Source organism: Haplochromis burtoni, unplaced genomic scaffold (genome assembly GCF_018398535.1).
Source record: "Haplochromis burtoni strain Fernald_Lab_line unplaced genomic scaffold, NCSU_Asbu1 Contig_533, whole genome shotgun sequence".
NCBI lineage: Eukaryota > Metazoa > Chordata > Actinopteri > Cichliformes > Cichlidae > Haplochromis > Haplochromis burtoni.
The window spans coordinates 220749-242927 of record NW_024582894.1 but is presented as its reverse complement, the minus strand read 5'-3'; the positions used below and the strand labels follow the sequence as shown (position 1 = coordinate 242927).

The 22179-nt window shown below is 38.3% G+C and overlaps 2 protein-coding genes across 2 annotated transcripts in view; both read left to right on the top strand.

Annotated features, from left to right (window-relative positions):
* Positions 1-559: 559 nt before the first annotated feature.
* On the top strand, positions 560-18987 carry si:ch211-127i16.2 (probable flavin-containing monoamine oxidase A). Its single transcript, XM_005949082.2, has 8 exons — positions 560-825; positions 941-1028; positions 3867-4047; positions 4490-4604; positions 5198-5355; positions 6590-6679; positions 12502-12586; positions 18650-18987. The coding sequence occupies exons 1-8, from the start codon at positions 708-710 to the stop codon at positions 18802-18804; spliced, it is 990 nt and encodes a 329-aa protein (XP_005949144.2). The 5' UTR covers positions 560-707; the 3' UTR covers positions 18805-18987.
* LOC121812321 (amine oxidase [flavin-containing]-like) overlaps positions 12593-22179 on the top strand; it is a 50855-nt gene continuing 41268 nt past the window's right edge. Inside the window, exon 1 of the mRNA XM_042214226.1 lies at positions 12593-13639. The gene's annotated coding sequence lies outside the window, so the exon portion shown is untranslated. The remainder of the gene's footprint in view (positions 13640-22179) is intronic.

The window sequence follows — 22179 nt, the reverse complement described above, 5'->3', positions numbered from 1 at the left end:
TTTCAGAGACTCCAAACTAATTGGTCAAACTAACATAAGGATTATTTTTAATAACTGGATGAAAATCCTTCTCAGTCTGTGTCTGCCTGAAGTCTAGAACCCATGGACATCCCCAAATATTACTCTGCTTCCTCCTTTGAAATGTTCTGCTTGGACTTCATTGCAGCTGCTTTCAGCTGCTGCTTGTTTGTGGGACTCTCTCCCTTCAGTTTTGTCTCCAGCAACTGGGTGACGTCTTTTCCAGTCTTCTTATCTATTCTTCTCCAAGTTCAAAGTTACATTTTATTTGCATACTATTGCTCTTGCTCTATAGTGCCAATTCTCCTTCTGACTTACAACTGATTACTCCATTCTCTGTATGTATATATGTATGTATGTTTGAATGTTCCAAGATTCATATTTGAAAATTTGCCTCAATTTTTCCATGGTCTTACAAAGATGTTATATCTGACAATGTCTCTACTGTTCAAGAATCAAACGCCTCTCTTGGCTTTATTTGCTGGAATTTGCACAGCCGATTCCTTGCCAACTAGGTCACAAGCTCACTTGTTCACAGTTCCAAAGTGCACTATTATGAAAGCCGCCCAGGCTTTGCAAGATAAGATAACCTAATTGATACAGAGAAGAAAAGGGAATACAGGCTGGATTTGAGTGTCTGAATCCTCAGTTTACCGGCACACGCTAAGTTGGCACTAAAGAAAGTAACTATGACTGCGGAAATTTGGGACGTTATAGTTGTTGGTGCTGGACTTTCTGGACTGAGTGCAGCTCATTGGCTTAAAAAAAGGGACGCCAGTATGAAAATACTGATTCTGGAAGGGAAAGGTTTGTAAAATTTCATGCTATTTAAAGGCAACTGGTAACTTGTAATGCAGAATTATATAATGAAGCAAAAATTATTGCACTGTTATAACAGAATTATGACTGTTGTGTCATGCAGATCGGGTGGGAGGGCGCACAGTGACTGCCAAGTTACCAGCAGCCAGTGGTGTTGATTGCTGGGACCTTGGAGGGCAATGGGTAGGAAGGTAATGTTGATCAAATAAATACATTAATACTGAAGGTAGAAACAGAAATGGAGTAGAATTACAGTGAACATGACTCAAATGCAAATGTGTTATTCTGGAAAAAGGGGAGACGTTTCGACAGAGTCACTGGGATTTGGAAGATTACCCAGAAAATGAAGACCTTAGCTAAACAAATGAAATTTATCCACAATGATTGCAACAGATTGTTGCCTATTGTTGAATGATAGTTGTACAATGATTATCACTGACACCTGACAGCACAGACAATGACAAATGCTGGCTGAATGAGAGCTGGGACTGACTCCAGCTTCCCATGATCATGTAAAGAATAATATATGTGAATATATGTGAATGCATTGCTTACGGAAACATTATCTTTACGGCACAGACAGAGCATTTAGATTATGATGTTGTTAACACAGGCAGCTAAGGTACTGGCAGATGCCCACTTATAAGAAAACCCTTGGATAGGATTGGTTGATGTGAATGAGGTTACTTGATACTGTTTATGTAATGCAATGTAATACTGAGATTACAGGGTTAAAGTCTCAGAGAAACTAGTCGCAAAGTGTGTATTGCAGGATTTCTTAGCAGTATTCTTACAGTTTACTACTGAACATTTATCTAGAACAACAATTACAACATTTATCTATCTATCTACAAATAAACACCCCTCTCTCTCTCTCTGAGATATAGATATAGATATATATATATATAGTAAAGTGAAATGTAGGATTCTTTTTTTATTAAAGAGCCTTAGGATGAAAACAGCAATACATTTTTTTCACTCAAATTTAGCTTTTCTTTGCTCAAAATAAATTTCTCCTCAAAATGCAACACTTGCACCTGCAAACTTTTTTTTTTACATGCGCTCAAATTTTTTTTCGTGCGCTTAGAATAGTGTTACAAAAATAACACCATAAATGTGTTCTATTCATTTGGAGTTGCTTGTAGGTCTAAATGTAACATAATGTACCGACTTTTCCATAATTTCTTCTTTAGTTTTACTAATCACTCAAACCACATAATTACAAGTCACACTTTAATTACATATTCATACAGCACTTTATTCTATAAATGTTAAGAAACTGATGCACCTCTGTGGACTGTGGCATGAAGGTGGAGACTCGCATAGGCACAGAGAGAACATGCATGTGCAAGGCCCCTGCCAGGATTTTAACCAGCAATCCTGCAGCTCTACTGCTCTATTGCAGAGTTTGTGTCTGTGTCAAGGCACCCTTTGCCCTCTGTTCCTTACATGCACCATATATGATCACTCCTTGTTGTTTTACCATTTCACTGTTTTGAGGTTCCTCAGTGATCCTTCAAAGACCAACAAGCGGTGGGCACACAGACAATTCTTGACAGTGTCAAGGTCCCCTTAATCTCTGTCACCATTGTGGCATAAAACATGCACACAGACACAGTGTCACAGTTTCAAGATTCCCTAAAACCACAATTTTCCTTAATTCAACTCACACTACTGATGGATCTAAAATTCATCCCAACCAACCTTCAGGTCAGAGCAGGTCATCTACTCATCGGAAAGTTGGCTGTTCGATTCCTGGCTTCTCCTAGTCTGCATGCCAAATATCCTTGGGCAAGATACTAACCCCAAATTGCTCCATTGGAGAATGAATGTGTGTGTGAATGTCAGTTAGAAAGCACTAAGAAAAAATGCGCTTGTGCAAATGGGTGTGAATGGGTGAATCCGCAAGTTGTGTGAAGCGCTTTGTGCTCAGAAGAGTAGAAAAGCGCTATATAAGAACCAGTCCATTTACCAATACGGATCAAGTTTGACCTGGAACAGTCTCAGCTTACACAATAGAGACTGTACAAAACTAAAATATTTTTAAACATTTTCATAATTGTGTATTTTGTGTCCAAATAAGTAATCAACTTTTAGACTAAAAGAAATCACACTTTGGGCTATCAAATGTCAAAAATGGGCCAAAATCGACCAAAACAACGTGTAAGGTTTAAATTCAACAGCCAGTATTTCTCAAACTTGCGTTATCTATCTCATTTTCCTACTCTGGCTATTTTTTTTTTCTGAATTCAGTGTTTGATCAGTGATATTGCTGAGAAGGATTTTAAATAATCAACTCGTATGGTTACATGCAGTCTCTACTTTAAATCAATTCAATCTAGTTTTATTCATAAAGCACCACTTTCAGCACACATGCTGAAACTTTACAATGAACAGAAAAGACCAGGACCCAGAAAAGCTGCCAACTTCCTTGGATTCTGATCTGGACAGAGGTGAAGTAGGAAACTCTTCTGTTGTTTCATCTCTAGAAATCCTCTGGGTAAACAAAAGAGCGGGACCCTCTGACTAATTATCAGTGGACAGCTCTAAAGATAGCACCCATTAGTGAAAATAAAACAAGTGGTTTGCACATATGCAGAGGTAACATTATTGCTGGACAAACTATGCAGACTCTGGAGCAACATTTACTGCCAATCAATCAATACTGATATTATTTCAATGCCAAGCAAAATTCTGCAAGCATTACAAATACATGGCTCCACACTAAAAGGTCAAGACGGCAAATGATTCTCAGCTCTCAGAATATGAAGTTATTACAGTTTCAGCTAATAAAACTATGTTACTTTGTTTAGAAATGTGAGCTTGAAACTACAGCCCAACATCGGTTAAGTGAGTCACAGAACACATGAAAACATCTGAACTCTGAGAAGTGACACGTAGAACCTTGTAGAAGTTTGAGGTCTACTTCTATACAAACAGTAAACATTACATTTGGACCATGTATTAGCAGAAAACTTCACAGTAAAGACAAAAACAGTGGTTTTAAAACAGCATGCTTTCTCTTACAGTACTCAAACGCACGTCTTGAAGCTCATAAAAGAGCTGGGCTTAGAAGTCTACCCACAGTTCAATATGGGTAGAAAGGTGCACCACATGGGTGGGCCAACTTCCAAAGTTCGCACTTACAAGACCAGCATTCCTGCTCTGTCCCCTGTGGTGCTAATGGACTTCACCCAGATCCTGTGGAAGGTGAGACTTGCACAGTAACATTCTATCGTTAGTACTTTGCCCAGTCAGAGTAGAAGGATCTGGAAATACTACAGTTCCAATCTATGATGTTTGGTTTGATTTCTTGTATACCAAACATATATTTAAAAAATTAATTTTATTATCCAATAAAAATGTAAAAGTTTCAAATCAATATGGTAATGATACTTTGTTTTCTGTTTTTGGATTTATAGGACAAAAGTGCATTTACCACATAGCAAAGTACCAGAAAATCTTGAGTCCAAGATAAATGGTTAGAGTACCAGTAGGAAGAATATACTGTGGGGAAAATTGCACTGGCAAAATCCTATTTGGCAGCCTTGAGCTATTCTTCTGTTATTATCTCTATCAATGGGATACTTTTGGTTCACAGTGGTGAACCATCACGTGTGGGTGTGATGTGATGATTTTCCTCTGCATTCAGATTGACAGACTGTGCGCAACAGTATGCGTCCAGGATCCCTCAAAGACTCCAAATGCTGAAGAACTGGACAGCATGACGCTGCACACGTACATTGAGAAACACGCTTGGACTGCAGGTCAGTTTAAAGAGTGCCTTTAACCTTCTCATTGCCTCAATCTTTCTCAAGCAAACATGTCGAGCTCCTCTGGTGAGACTCCAGAGATTCAAGTTTGAGTTCCTCATATCTCATCTTCAAAAAGTAGAAAACAAAATTAGGAAAGAAAATAGTTTCCACTGCAGATAAATGTACCAATAAAATATGTGCAAGAATTTGCTCACAATGATGCATGCAAGCATAATGGTGGCATGGAACCGTGCTTTAATCCTTTGGGAATCTCCCCTGTCAGAAAATCTGGCATGCATTTGTCAAGATATTGCATTGTGGGTGCTGCATAGATTATTAATGATTAAATTCTTTACGCCAAATCAAGTGACTCACTGCATCGGCAGATTCATTGAGAGAAAACTAAAAAAGGCATCTACATTTGACAGGATAATTGCAGAAGCGATAATTACCATCCTCTCAGGTAGCTCTTTCATGTAGCAAGCTGAATTTTTGACAGTGTACTCTGTGTTGGTTAGCTCATAACAATTTTATACTGTCATTGTAGGAAAATGTGTATTATTATCGCATGTGTGAAGGCTATAGTATGTATTATTCCATGACAGAACTAAAAGAGGAAATCGGGCTGTGTAGCAGGTCTGTCTTTGGAATTGAGCCATCCCAGATGTCTTTCCTATTCTTCCTGATGTATGCTACAGCTGCTGGAGGGCTACTGAAGCTGCTGGAGAGCACTCCAGGTTGTGCTCAAGAGTTCAAGATAAAGGTACATACCTATTATCATTCCCCACACTCAATATTGTTGGCACAAGTGCTTTTTCAAAACTTCAGGCCACACTGACCTTTTTATTTATTTATTTTCTATTAAACTTAGCACCTCCCAATCCATGTCCCAAAAATCCCACTGCCTCCCTTTGTCCTCGAAATATTGATTCGCATTTAAAGCCGCAGTCTTGTATTGGATTTTTCCACTTTTTAAGTCCTCTGGAAGCATAAAACTTGTGTGATCCATTTTTGTGTTATTGCTTCAGAAACTTCTCTCCCTCCCAACAATGGTCATGTGTAAAAATGGGCTGAGAGCCAAAAAAGGGGCATAAAAAGTAATTGACAAAAGAAGGCCTTTGGCTAAATGGTTCAAAGTGCTTGATGTTTAAACCTATGTTTTAGCACACTTCCTGCACTTGTTATCATCTGGAGCTGTTTTCTTTTAATTGCATCCTCGCTATGGCCTGGAATGAGTACCGCAGCATCACTGAACACGACACGGCACCAAATGTGAACTGAAAAAAGCGTTTCAACTTAACAGAAACTTATTCCTGTGGTATTTTATCCTTCCTCTCGACCTCAGCACTTATTTGTGTGCATGTATCATTATCACTTCTTTGTTGTTTTTTTCTCTACTTAAGCAGCTGTGAACATTTGCTCATATTTTGTTTTACACTGGTGCAAAAACCCCCAAAACAAAACAAAAAACCTACCTGAAGTCAGTTTTCTGGCTTATAAGATAAGATAAGATAAGATAAGATAAGATAAGATAACCTTTATTAGTCCCACACGTGGGAAATTTGTTTTGTCACAGCAGGAAGTGGACAGTGCAAAAGTTATGAGGCAAAAATTAGAATACAATAAGAATAAATACAGTACACAACTGTACAGAATAGAATAAAATACTATATACAGTAGAATAAAATAAAATAAATATACAATAAGATAAAAATAGAATACAAATACAAATACTATATACAACTGAGTAAAAATACAACGATGACAGAAAGGATTATTGCACTTAGTATTATTGCATATGTATGGATGTGTGTGCTTGATCAGTTAAAGACTAAGTTATGAAGACTAACCAGGAAACTTTTCCTAGAAATACACTTGAGAGCAATGCAAATTGAAATGTATAGAAAAATCGATCATTTGCAGGGGTCAAGTATTTTGTTAATTAATAATAATAGTTTTTAAGCACACCTTGAAGTCTAATATCTGCCTCTCCACAGGGAGGCACCCAACAGCTTTCAGAGTGTCTGGCAGACCGTGTTGGATGGAAGAATGTCCGGCTGGGTTGTGCTGTGACAGCCATATGGCAGGTAGGGTACAGTAACGACTCACTCAGGGATTGATGAGGCGCGACACAGAGATAACAGCTTCCTCAGTAGGGAAACAGGCTGTCTCATGCGAAGGCCCTGTCTGTTCTGCTTGAATGTCTCCTTTATCCACAGCTGAGAGACTAAGAGGGCTCCATGTAAATGCAGTGCTTCTCATCAATATATTTTCTTGTTTGAAAAGAAAAAAAAAAAAACAACAACCCACCCATAGCTACAGCCATCAACTTTGACACAAAATCTGTGCAGACATAAATATTCTACAAATATTTACTTTGAACAAAAACAAAAATAAAAGAAACACTTCACGTCTCTGAACCACAACTCATAGTCCCCTTCAGGTTGGATGACTATATATGCCTTTCCACACTCCGGGCTGCTTGTTCTCATTTTCACGCCCCACGCTCCCTCAACCTTTCTTAGTTATCACGGCTCTCATTAGTACCCGGTTATCTGCCTGGCCTGGGAGTCATAGTTGCCACAGTTTACAGGCAGTAACCAAAATGTTCTGCATGCTCTGTTAGTTCAGTTAGTTCACTCTTTGGTGATTTTTACAGTTCATTTGCTTGAGTTGTGTTTTATTTACATTTCCCTAGAAACCCTGATCCACCTGTGAAGTAGTCAAACTCGAACGTCAAGGAAGGTGGTAGGGAAGCAGACTACGCAGACATTTCAGGTTTCCAGACATGAGCAATTTATTTACAGTGAACTTAATTTAATGTGTAACTTAACAAAACTTTCCCCCAAAGTAACTCAATTAACAAACCTCAACAGAACATGGATCTGGTAACACAGCTCACCTCTCCTCTCTCATCTGAATCTGGTAGAGACTGGCTTTAAATAGGGCCATCAGTTTCCCTTCAATTAGCCCAGGCAGTACCACTCACTTGAATTGAGGGATCTAAAACTCTACACAGATGATTAAAAAGACACAAAACGTCACACTTCTAATTGGCACATTTACACAACTAAATGGCTGTATTAAGGAAAAGAAAAAGAGTCAACAAGTCCCTTTAAACCTTAACACAAACAAAAGGAAACACCTCCACTTCGTTCGACCTGCTGATGTCACGTGTGACATCATCAGGACTTTAAAATGAGGAAATGCTAGGCAGGCGTTTCCCCACACCTGACCCTCATGAAGACTGAAAAGAAAGAGCATTATAAGTATGAACAAATTACTTAATCTGTAACATAATAAAATATAAAGAGACATGTAACTGAGTATTTGCCTTAATTTGCAGAATGTTTGATTTGCCGGCAATAGAACGCTTACACAAACAAACCCGGGATAGTGAGTGAAGCAATGTTGCTTGACAAATAGCAAATCATAGCAAATACCTAGAAACAGAATAATGTGTACAATGTGCAAAAAAAAGGTAAACACATATGGGACAAATGGAGAGCATTGCAACTGCTCATCCACTTTGTCACACCAGCCCTCATTTCTTTGGATTTTGCTTCCAAGAAGCCAGACTTTCTTGTCATTTTTCAAAGTGGTCTTGAGAAATTGTTCTCCAGGCTTTGTAAAGGTCTTTCAAAGTTTTTGCTTTGAAGATTGGTGGCTTTTTCACTCTTTTCCAGTCCAGTCCTTGTAATCATGAATCATTTAAGCATAGAAAGTGCACATAGCGTGTGTGATTTATTTTATTTTCAACTTTAATTTATATATTTTATCTTATTCTTTCCCAGTTAAATTTACCCTTCATTCTAATTTGTTGTTGTACAGTTATTTCATTTTTAACTTTAATTTTTATATTTTATTTTATTGCTTCCTAGTTAAATTGACCCTTTTTAATTTTCACATTTATTTCCCATCTTATTCATAGCATTTTTTTTTGTTTCTTTAGGTCACGAGCAATTGTGTAAGCATTTCACTGCACCGTTATCTCTAAACATAACAGACAACTTAGCAAAGAACCAATCTTAAATTGTACCTTTAGACACTGTGACACTAGCAGCCTGTCGCAAAAATACAATTTGTTCCCTTTTTTTGTTGAAACTATGAAAAATACCAAATGTAACACAGTTTGACAGACATAAAATAGTATTTTTGCACCAACAAGTTTATTCCTAAAGACTTATTAGCTGACAAATCCTGGCATGATTTGCAGTGTTAGAAAACCTAGAAAACTGCTAGACAAGAGAAGAAGTGGAAGACCTTTAAAAAAAAAACAAACTCTACAGCAGATGAACAGCATCTGAAAGTCATGCCCTCTTAATAGATATAGGGAAACATTCCAGCAAAGACCTGACACAGGACCTGAGAGATGCATCTGGCCCTCCAGGTGTTCCATCTACTGTTCACTGAAGCCTCATCAGAAGTTCTCAATGGAGGCAGTGTCAAGAAGCCATTCATAAGGAACAGAAAAGCTGGTTTACACAAGGAATAGACTGAAAACATCACCATTTGAAAAACATGTGATTGCCGATGGCATCCCTTTTCAGCATGAAAATAATCCCAAACACATTGCCAATGCAGTAAAAACACATCTACTGTAAACAGAAAAACACAATAGGACACAATCAGGCATGGATTGGCCTCCCCAGAGCCTAGACTTCAACATAACTGAAGCAGTGTGGGATCATCTTTACTGAGAATGGAATAAAAGGTAACCAACATCCAAAGAACAAAGGAACCTGCACTTTTATTTATCTTTTTATAAAGATCTTCACAGACATACAAAAATCTTAAATTATGTTGTCTTTCATTGCAAATTTACTTCTTATAGACCAAAAATTTAAAAAGCTGCTCAAGAAAGAGTTTTTTTTTTAATAAGTGTCTAAAGTAAAACAATCAAATGAAAAATATACTCAGTCCTGATAAATATTAATTACTTAAAAAATATCTAAAGGTAAAACTGCATCATTTATGAAGTAAATGGTCACAAAAAGGCAATAGTGTGTACTAGCACAGACTGGGTGAAAGACGGGGCACACCCTTGACATTTTGCCAGCCTATCAAAGCACTAACACGTATTGACAGACAAACACATTCACACTGACATTCACAGCTACGGGCAATTGGGAGTTTTCACTTCACTTAAGATGAAGCAAAGCACAGAAAGGAAACAAATACAGGCATGAGAAGCTTAAAATACTTCACACAGAGATGTCCCATTTGGTGAGGCTGCGATAACACTCAAGAACCTTTTGCCGACAGGCATATGGCCTTGCCAAAAACAAAACAAAAAAATAAGAAAAAGATATCAGAAAATAAAAACACGATAACAACTGCACGTGACAAAATCTTACGTTTGATTATAACATTTTCCAGCTGTAACTCTGGGAGTTATGCCTTCGCGAAGCATGGACACAAACGAATTAAGAGTACTACTAAGGACTAGGAACAAATGCCAAGCTTCAGCCTCCTCTGAAAGCATTTTTTAGTAACCTTACCCTATTTCCCAATGTTGCCACTGAACAGTCAAAAATTTCAAGTTGAATTGAGGTTCAATCAAACACATATTTAAAAAAACTGCTATTTTAACTGAAGAATGTGAAAGAATTCTTCCATTCTTGCTTTTTATAGCTTCATGTCATTGCAAGTCTGTTTCTAAAAATGGTCAATCAGAACCAAGTATGCTGAATCAGAAAGGAAGCAGTTTGTTTTTCCCCCCCTACAATTAAATGTTAATAAATAAATTAAAATAAAACTCACTGATTAAAAATACATGAGCACTGCTTTGCAGTTAGAGGTCAACCTCTTTGCCTGGAGAGTTAGGTGCACCAGTGAAAGTCATTGTTATTTTTCTTTCTCACACAGTGCAGACGTTCTGTTCTTTCTAACATTCGCTGAGAATGATTATTTTACACCTAAATGCAGTTGAAATGAAAGCACAGCCATTATCTCTAACTTATGTGTCTGGTGACTCCATCAGACGCCATCTGAAGTTATAAAATCGGACCAGCTTCAATTTAAGGGATTGAAAAAAAAAATATTGCTTTACCTGCTGAGAAAAAAAGTCATTTTTATATGCAGACACCGACTTTCAGTGATTCAAATGTAATTGGACAATTGACTCAAAAGCTGCTTCATGGAGAGGTATGGGCTATAACTTTGTTACTTCTTCATACATTAAGCAGGTAAAGAAGTCTGGAGATGATTCCAAGTGAGGCATTTGCATTTGAAAACTGTTTCTGTGAACCCACAGCATGCGGTCAAAGGACCTCTCAATGTCACTGAAACAAGCCATTCTAACAAATCCATCAGGAAGATAGCACGGACATTTTGATGGCTCCACGATAAAGAAAGACCTCTTTACAACATCCAGAGGAGAACACTCTGCAGGGGGTATGCACATCATTATCCAAGCCTGTCATTAAGCAATAAGTAACTCAGAGTCATTCTGAATTTTTTTATTAACAACATGTAAAGCGCAACATGGCTACAGGCTCCTGCATATATAAGCTACTGAGACCTCAGCCTCTCTAATCATCTGATCTGGGTCTTATATTTTAAGGAAAAAGACAACCACACAGCTGAGGTTTCAACTCCTAAACTTTGGAGTACCCCATCAGATTTACACAATCAGTGGTTTCTTTTACAAGCTGCTGAAAACTCTTTTTAATAGCTTGTCTTATCCTTAATCATTATTCTATTATTTTTGTCTATAACTGACATCTAATTTCACCTATGCTTGTGAAAGTATGTAGGAATAAATGGAAGACCATATGTTTGATATGACACGATATGTTTATCCAAAATGTGAAGCACTTTGTAACTCTGTGCTTTAAACAGTGCCACAAATAAAAGGTTGTTGTTGGTTTCTTAGGGATTAAGAGGGTAACTAAAAACCAGGAGCTGTTAATCAAAAGCATTTGATTAACTGATAATCAGTATGTGTGACCACCTCTATAAAAGCTTTGTGTTAACACAATTTTCCAAGTTGTGAACATCTAGCAAATTAAGGTCACTGCCACTTACAGAAACAGCAAAAAAACCAAATAGTGAAAAACAAAGAGCTACATCTCAGATCTTTAGATGTAAATGTCTACATAAATTCCTACTTCTGATAGTTTGACACTGCCTCTACCTCCATAAACCACCATTTAAAAGTTGTTTCAATCAAAACTGAGACTCGTGAGTGAAACTATAGCATGTGATTAACATCATTTTTATGCCCAAATCATTCAGTTACCCCCTCTGCCATTATCGATGTAGTCATCATGATGCTGGGAATGGCCAATACCATTAGACTATGAGGATAGAGCTAACTACTCAAAGCAACTTTGCAATGATCAGCTGTGAAATAAATAGAAATAGACCAAAAACAAGACAGAAGAATTACCACAACCCCCATACTATAGGATTTTCTTTTAATGTGCTGTAATGTAATGTACATGCTTTTATATACTGTATTTCTAGTCTCACTGACCACTCTGTGTAATCCAGACTTTTCTTCATTTAAAAAGATCTCTAAAAGCACATTAGTGGAATACTTAATGAACACAGACAAGTAAATATGATTTATCATTTAACAACTCTCCTCATAACTCATTCTCCAAGGACTACGGTTCACTTAATGTAACAAATATATACAACACATATATAACAAGATGATTATATAATGCGGCTTAATGGAAAACAAAACCCCAGAATTTAACTGTGGTGGGGAAAAAAGGTAATTCAACAGAACAAAGGGACAAACAACTGAAGGCAAGGAACTTCATTTTGTGTATACTGTATTGGTAATAAATTATATCCAAAATCGATCAAAGAAGTAACCTAAAACAGCTCTACCATATCAAACAAAATGAAATTTAGTTTTTAAAATAAAACTGTATTCCTGTTTGTGTTTAAACAGGATGCTGAGTGGGCCAAGGTGATGACTGCTACAGACACCTTCTTGTGCAGAGCTGTGATTGTCACCTGCCCCCCTCATTTGGCAGGTCAGTGTGCGTCTCCCACCACTGTCAACTTGTTAAATGAAATTCTCAGTGATGCAGAAGGCAAATATCCTTCTCACTCATCTGTCTGTCAAATGTGGCAAACTGTCCATCCATGCAGATAAATCTATGATTTTCCTAAATCTTCTTCAACTCTAGAGTGTGGCAGCCACTTTGGCTGAAGTACACTCAGGTCTCCAGCTCATGGACTGCCTGGATTAGATTCTGAACCACAGCAAATGTTAAAGCCAAAACTTTAACTGGAGTCTAACATGACTTACAACTGAAAGCTGTGGGAAGTTGAAAGTGGCAAAGATGCCATTACCAACCTTTCTAAATTCAAGTTACCAAAGCAGGGAATGCTTTACATATTTTGGACTGTTTGTAATAAGCTTTAGCTGAACCAAAATTCAAAGGAAAGCAATGCTATAAAATTATTTTTACAGACAGGTGATTTGTTTACTCGTGGCTGTCTGACAATATATGGGGATTTTTCTCAACCCTTGATTTATTTTCCTCATATGGAAATAGAGATACCTGAATCAGCTACAGTAGAAAATTGTGTTGATGTTGATTGGGATTTGGATTTGATTTCTGCCTTCCAGCTAGTGCTTGTCATGTGTAGGACACACACCAAGGGTGGAGTTGATGCAGGTTGAAGTTGTGACTGGAAGCACACTTGGTTTTGCCAGGTTTGGAAAGGGCTGAAGCTAAATCCGAAGTGCAGGCTTATACTGAGTCTGTTCCTATTTGTACTAAGCTGGCAAAAGATCTGTCACTCAAAGCCTCATAGTCAGAGCCATGGACCAAAGCCAGGATCCTTAATGAGACAGGTCTGAGAGCAATGTTGAATTATGCAGCATGGATTGCTCTGGCAGTGTCACACTTTGGCCCTAAATCAGTGTGGGGAGGTTGACAGGGACTCTTGAAAGCCAAAGTCAACCAAGTGATTGAGACGACATCTCTCCCAAAAGAAGTTGGGTGTAAATTTAACAAAGGTTTGCAGCTTAAAGTCCTCTTTGTGACATGTTTCAGGTTGAATTTTCTGGGAACAGGGTAAACCTGGGCAGCTTTGTGATTTGTGGGTGTGAGAAAGAACAAGCCAGGTGGGATTGACGATAAAGACGAAATGATACCAAGTCTCTCTTTGACGGCTGAAGTCTAAAATTATATTTGCTGTATGCACAGCACCTCAATTCTGTCTCTTTTACAGATTTTTGGTGCTGACATTTCAATCGAATTGTAAAGTCACTGGAGTAATGGGCAGCTGGTTACAAAATGTGAAAACCCCCCAAACTTCCCGAGTCTACAGGATGCCTGGCATCAAGATGTGCCACTATATTCATACACACCAGGATTTGTTTTCTAATACATCATCTTAGACCTGTTCCTGGCTCCTGTATTTACCTCCCTGTTCATCCATCCATCTTTTGTAATGAGTCCCGTCAGTTTTTTTTTTCTTTTTGATAGCCCTTCTTTCACTCATGTTCATGATTTATGAACTGTTTTGTCACATGGCATATTGAGATTGCTATGCATGAAAATGATGAATGTGGAATTAGGATCTGTTGCCATGTGTTAATTTTGAAATGTGGACATGTAAAATATTTGGATGTTTTTTTTGGCAAATAGTTTATAGGTTAGTATGTTTATAGAATCTGAGACTAGATACGATTAAGATAAAAATCCTGAAAAGCATTTTCAAATTTCTGTTTGTTTGTTTGTTTGTTTGTTTTTTAATATAATGCAATTAAGCATATCATCCAATATTCAGCAACAGTTACAGAGAGCTTTGCAGCTGCTAAATTAGCATTTAGTTTCACACCGTATTACTGTTTCTCATTTCAGGAAGCTCTTAGTAGAACATGCTGTGAGTGCACACGTTTGTGTGGGCTTGTCTGTGTGTATTTATTTTGAAAGCGGTGAAGCTAAAGTTCTCAAAGACTGCAAACTCACAGTACCTGAGTATAGTGGGATGCATATCTCGTGCAGGAGGAGCTGCTCTAATTAGAAGAGGCTTGGGCAATGGTGAGGAAATGTGCCATTCAGGTCTGGTTTACACTAGTAGAAAAATGGGTAAACAGTGCATTAGCAATGATTTTGACAACTTACACTGCATGAGTCAGGATTCTAGGTCAGTATCTGCTGTGCTGTGAATGAAACTAATGGAGCCTAATTTAGGGATTAAACATGAAGTGGGAGCTAAAGTGATTGTGAAGATAATTAACGCACTGTGATTTTTATCTTGCTGAGTTTAAACTCAGTGGAAATAAATTTCACTCTCCCTTTATATTTTACATCTCTCCTGATGAGTAATATAGCAAGTGTTGAAGAACAAACAATCATAGCTATAATTTTGCAAACCTTCATTGACCAATGGATAATTGCTATGGAAAATTTGGTCTCCTGGAAGGCTAAACCATGGTCGATATGAGCTTTTGTCATTGGAGATTGATTGTTACTGTTTTTTTGTTTGTTTGTTTGTTTGTTTGTTTTTTAGGTCAGTAGGGATGTTAGTTTTTGAAAGATAAAAATGATGATATATATATATATATATATTAAAAAAAGGGTCTGATATGACCATTTAACAAACTACATTTTTGGGGGGTTAAACCTGATCATTAAAAAGCTGTGGTTAGTCCTTTGCATCCAAACAAATAGAAATGGTCACTGAGGCTTTAATGCACTGTGTGTGCAGTCAGTGTAGCTTGATTGTATTTAACCGATACAGTATAATCAAATAGGTTTTTTTTTTTTTTTTAATGATATCTCCTCATCTCAAACATGCCATTCTTCATTTCTGAGCATTTTCAGCTGCCATGCCTTTATTGTGGTGGTAAAATATTCAGTGCTACAATAAATAATAGATAAAACTTGTCTATGGGCACTGCATAGTATGCATTTTAAAGGTATGATGGGATAACATCAGCAAACAACACAATATTGTAGTTGCCCTGAACAGCCCTGTAGTAATAGTTGTGCAGTCAAACAGTAATACGAAATATCAAGAAGTTGTTGCCCAGATAAGAGATTACTGCATAAAAGTATGTCTTAATTAGATTCTCATTTCTATTCAGAAAACTGTAAGGCATGGTTTCCTGGCACTAAAATTAGTAGTCAAGATTACAGTCAGGTATTCAGAAGCAATTAAAAGTGATTCAATATCAAAGCATAGTTACATTAATTAGTAAACAAATTGCTTTGGACTCAGAGGTCATTGTCCTCAAGTCCACTTTTGCTTAGACCAACAGCAAAACTCGAACAGTGGTGTAGGTATGGATGGGGGAGGGTGTATATGTCAACTACTGCGCCTTCAATTTCAATAAGTGTCAAGGGGATGCATAGGTAATTCAATAAAGGGTCTGTGCTGTAACATGGCCATAGATACAGACCTCCATCTTTAACATTTTGTTTAAGTGGTTGATGAAGAGTGCTGCCCATCTCTAATGGCCTTACAGATTTATGATAGTAAGTAGCGACTGCTATTTCTTTGGTATTCATTTGTCATTATTACCTGTATCTTTTAAATTAGCTCTGGGTATGGATACCTCCCCAGGATTATGGGCCAGAACTGTGATTTTTTCCTCCTTTGTTTCAATCAAACAGCTGACACATTAATTTATTTTTCTATTTTCAGATGCAATTATCTTAGCCAGTTACCTGGCAAGAAGGTGTGTGTGTCACTATTTTTTTTTCCTTTTCTCCACAGCAGGTTGCTGAGGCTTACGCTGTGGACTGCTCTGTTGTTTTTGTGAGGATGGAAATGATTATCTTTTACAGCTTACAAAAAGACAGCTGGAAGTTTTCATACTTTTTAAAGGATTTTTTTTTGCACCACTCCTCATAAATTGCCATTCAGAAGCTGCATCTCTGAATCATCACCCCTTTGATGTTATGTCTTGATTTGAGTGGCTTTTCAAGTTTCACTTTCCTCATCCTTCTAACAGTCAAAGACACTGAAAGTGCCAGTACCGTATGCTGTGCTAAAAATTCAGAATGAAAAAGTAATGGAAATTTTGAGGCCTTAGTTGCCGAAGGCAACCGCAGATGTGACTTGCAGGTCACATCCCGAAGAAATTGAGAAAGTGTGGTTACTGTTGTCCAGGAGTGCATTCACAAAAATTAAGTCAGAGAGGATCAAATGCCAGACTTTTTTTAAAAGGAAGGACATGAAATGAAGACAGACAGAATGACGATGAAAAATTGAAAGGAAACCACTCAGAGGGGAAGCAGTATCCTCAGATGTCAGAGTATTAAGGGTCAGGAACAAACATTTGTGCAGATAGCTTGGACGCTATGAGATGCTCTTGAACTTGCCACTGTTTTGCATAGATGACAGTGTAATGCAAAAAATCACTGAATAGATGTAACACATGTCAAATTTTAAAAGGTCCATGCAGTCAAATAGAAATGATAATGTGAGGACAATGACTATCCGATCAAAACTAAAAATACTGTCAGCCCTTGAGTGTTGGACCCAGTGAGGAACCAAGAGACTATCATTGCCTTAAGTAAACCCATTTATTTAGTAATTAAATGCTCTAGAGTGAAGGATATTTTGTTATTGTCAAAGTGGCTTTTTCACTTCTATATCAGACAGGGAAAATCATCAGTATTTATCCTGTGTATATACTGAAATCTGTGCTCTCAAAGCTTTATGATTTAACCCACCTTTTCAGAAGATGCCAAAAACAAGGGGACCTCAACAGTAAAAAGAACAGAAATTATCGGATACCTTAAAAAGATAAGACAACAGTGTTATTTTTCTTTCTGCTGCAAACAGCTGATGGCTGTCTCAAATAGGAAAATTTGCTCGTACTCGCTCATGTTTATGTAAGTGCATAAATTGCCATTGCATTGTTCCTGTTTTATACTTTTACCTATGTCGCCTTGATTTGACTGTGATTTTGAGTTGCGGTAGCAAAGTTCCACAAAAGTGTCACAACAGATTAGCACATTTATGAGCGGATGATTTCACTGCACTTTTGTGTTCAAAAGCGTGAGATGCCAGTGCATGTATTTACTTATCTGCAATTCAACAGCTGTCTGACAGAAATGTGGTAAAAGACATCCCTTGCCATCAACTTAGCAATGCATGGTGTCAAAAATAGTATTATGGATAGATACCACTTGACAGGTCTTATGTCATGTGTACAGTGCCGTCAATTGAATGTCTAGGTGCCCATGTCAAATTAGTTTTGAGCCACTTATCATGTCACTGTTTTTCAATTATACTGCTTCAAGCTCATAAATTTTGTTCTGCATTGAGGGCATTATTTTGAGGTTGCTGACAGGCCCTTGACGGTTTCAAAATGATGTTTCACATCTTCCAGTGGTTCATTCGTTAAAAGCCTGGCTTCTAGCCAGATGTTGGTACACTTGCCAGGACAAGCACAGAAACAGCTTGCCTTCTCTTTATGCGTGACATACGCTAACTCTAACAGTACTGATGAAGTTACTTGACTGCCTTCACATCAGTGAGATTGAGCTTTAACAGATGTAAGCACTGTGATTAGTACTCTGAAGCCAAGCAGCAGAGAGAGTTGCAGTAGGTCATGGCAATTTATTTAGAAGGTCATTAATGCTAGTCAGTGATTAAAGATAAAGCCTGATCAATAGAAGGATTAGCTCCTGAGTTCTGTCTTAACTTTAGTTCCTTTACTCTGTGTTTCAAAATAAAAAAAATAAAAAAAGTAGACTTGTCCTATGTGTTATAGTATGGTTTATAGTAAAGCGCATGAAGTAAGACCAGTGAAGGTGATGCACTAGAGGGCAGTTTTTGGGGCATCTGTCAGTAAGGAGGTAGAACAGGCTGTCTACCAATCAGAAGGTTGGTGGTTCAATCCCCAGCTCCTCTAGCCTGCATGGCAAAATGATGCAGTGTGAGTGTGTGAATATCAAGTTGAAAGCATTAGGACATAGAAAAAAAGCAACTCTATGAATGTGTGAGTGAATAAGGCTTGGAATAAAAATACTTTAAGTGCTAAAATAGATATGAAAACCACTCTGTTTATTTAAGTACTAGTCCAGATTAAGATTCATGGTTTACCTTTGTTTTCCCACCAGCAAAGATCAACTACCAACCAGCCCTGCCCAGCCAGAGAGCATTCCTTACTCAGAACATGCCTGTGGGTCATATGATAAAATTCATTATTACCTACAAAATGGTAAGTAGAAAAAAAAAAAACAAGAACACACAGAAGCAATGTTTATATGATTAAGGTTATGATGATCTAATCAAGAAGCATTTGTTTTAAATGATAACTCTTTTCCCTTCAAATCTGTTGAGCCAAAGTTACATATAATTCACTCCAATTAATTTGGTAGTTACCACATTTAAGACTGATTGGCTATGGTCGATAATGAAGTTGGTTGTAGATTAAAAAGGTTTTATGTGACTATATATTAGGGGTGCAACGATATTTGTATCGATATTGAACCGTTCGATACAGTGCTTTCGGTTCGGTACGCATATGTATCGAACAATACAAAATTTGTAATTTATTTTATCAATTTCCTTCTGACGATGCTGTCTGTGTTGAGCGCTCAGTGAATCTGTGTTCGACTACTCCGCCTAGGCTGCACTGTCGAGCGCAGATCCACTGAGCGCTCAACACAGACAGCATAGTCAGAAGGAAGAGCGCAGGGCAAGCTAGCGAGACAGAAGTTAAGCTCTCCTTGCAACATGGCAAATTGAACCTCCACCTCATTCAGATCTGGCGTTTGGAACTTATTTTGGTCTTTCATGTGAGTATGACCCTGAAGGTAAGCGCAGTCATGGACTAAAGTAAAACAGTATGTCGGATGTGCCAGCAATGCTCAATTACATGGGTGGGAACTACGTGTGTTAGCGCAGTTAGCTCGTTAACGTGTTGCGCCGTCAGCCCCACGCACGGGCGATCGGCGGTAGCTCGTTAACGGAGATTTGCCGTGTTGTGGCGTTAAGGTCATTTCCAGATTAACGCTGAAGCACTAGTGGGAACACAACGAATATGACTGCACATTTACGCCGACATCATCCTAGTGCAAAGACAAGTGGAAGCAGACAAAAAACAAGCAAGCATGCTACAAACTTTACGCCGAGTCATTTAGACAGCGTTAGCACATGATTTCCTGGCCTAATTTAATATGCTGCTGAGAATATAGCCCAGAAGAAGCGATAGTATAGCTTTTATTTTGGAAAGAGCCATTTCTCTGTAATAAACTCTCTTTTCCAAAGATGAGTGATTCCTCAATCAGATACAGGGCTCGCAATATCGCTAGCCCGACGTCCCGGGAGCTAGCGATTTTTCTCAGTCGGGCTACCAAAATCTATCTCTGTCCCTGCCCGTCGGCTATGTGATAGGAAAAATATATGTCAATGCTTTTGCATTGATTTCAACAATGACATACAAAGTTAGCAACAGCTAAGTCAATCTTGATTTCAGAACAGTGGTATGTCCATTATACCCTCCAACCCCCCAACCCGAATTCTCCCCCTACCAGGTCCACACTAGACAAAACACCACAGAGAACCAATCTCTGCCCACACACACAAAAAAAACAAAAACAACATCTCAGGACCCATACACATAACAAGCATAACCTCCCCCCCAACAACCAACCAACCAAACAAAATCAAACAAAGCAAAAAAAGACAAAACAAAAGCAGAGAAAGGACCAAACAAAACAAAAGGAAAAACAAATAGATAAGGTATAAGTATGATTTTTAAAAGAGAGAACACAAAAAACACAAAAAAAACCCCCATAATGTAGCTTCGCTCAGTTCACTTCAGACTCAGGAAGTAAAGTAATGGTGTCCACCAGCAAGAGAAATGATTTCCAGATTTTGTTAAATTCCCTAATAGAACCTTTTAGAGAGAATCTAAGTTTTTCCGACTTTAAGTTAAAGAGTACATCTCTCACCCAATGATCATGAGTTGGGGGGTGGGGAAGCTTCCACTTCAACAGAATAAGCCTCCGGGCCAGTAAAGTGGTAAAGGCTAGGGCCTGTTTGAGGGGACCAGATAAGTTCAAGTCGGGAGGAATGCCAAAAATTGTGGAGAGTGGGTTAGGAAGGACAGTCTGGCCATATGCTTGGCTAAGTGTGTCGAATATATTCCTCCAAAATGCACTCAGTTTCGAACAAGACCAAAACATGTGGACATGGTTGGCAGGCGATAGTCCGCATCTGCTACAGGCATCACTGATGGTTGGATAGATTTTAGATAATTTTGCGTTTGTATAGTGTACTTTATAGACCACCTTGCACTGAATCAAAGCATGGCGAGCACAAATTGAGGACGAGTGAATCAATTTCAAAGCACAATCCCACTGCTGTTCTGGCAGGGTTGTCTGAAGCTCTTCCTCCCATCTCAGCTTAATATGAGAAATGGATTTGGGGACCAAAGCATCTAGTATTTTATACAAGGCTGATATCAGTCTGTTTTGATGAGGGTTCATCTGCAGGATGATATCCAGATTTGTTTCTGGAGGCCGATTGGGAAAGTGAGGGAACTGCGTTTTTACAAAATTTCTAGCCTGAAGATAACGAAAAAAGTTGGAATTAGGCAGGTTGTATTTAGACGATAGGTCAGCAAAAGATAGAAAGGTTTCCTGACTGTACAAGTCCTTAACAGTCCTAAGTCCGTTATCTTTCCAACTGCTAAAGGCCGCATCAGTGTTTGAAGGTGCAAAATTACAATTTTTTGATAAAGGCGTTAGCAAAGACAGTCCAGGTAGCCCGAAGTATTTTCTGAACTGTTGCCAAATAGTTACCGTTTCCTTAGCTATTGGATTATCCCCAACAAAGGTTGGAGAAAAAGGGAGTGGTGAGCTGAGTATTGATGATAATGAGTAACAGCTAGATGCAGTTTCCATTTGTACCCAGACTGTTGCAGGGGGGTCGTTATGAACCCAATGTAAAAGTTTTTGTATGTTAGCTGCCCAATAGTAGTGTCTAAAATTGGGCAGACCAAGACCACCGTCACTTTTAGAGGACTGAAGAATAGACTTGCGAATTCTAGCTTCTTTCCCTCCCCATATGAAATGTGACAGAATCTTTTCTAACTTGTCAAAAAATGCCTTGGTAAGAAGAATCGGGACATGTTGAAAAAGATACAAGAATTTGGGGAGGACACTCATCTTTATCAGGTTAACTCTCCCTGGTAGAGAAGTCCAACGGTCACAACCTTTCCCAACATTTTCTAGTAGGGATAGAAAATTCTCCCTCATCATTTTATGTATAGAAGAGGAAATAAAAAACCCCAAATAACTAAATCCGTTTTCTGTCCACTTAAAAGGCACTATTGAGTGGGGAAGAGCTCTGGCCAGGGAATTGAGGGGTTGCAACTCGCTTTTTTGATAATTGACCTTATACCCTGACAGTGTACCATATTGGTCCAGTATGTCAAAAAGCACTGGGAATGAGTTTAGAGGGTCAGAAATGTACAGGAGCAGGTCATCTGCATAAAGGGAGAGTTTGTGAGTCACACCGCACCTTGTAATGCCTTTAAATCTATCCTCTGAACGCAGCCTTATTGCAAGAGGCTGGATAGCAATGGCGAATAGGAGGGGTGAGAGAGGGCACCCTTGCCTAGTGCCCCTCTCAAGTGGAA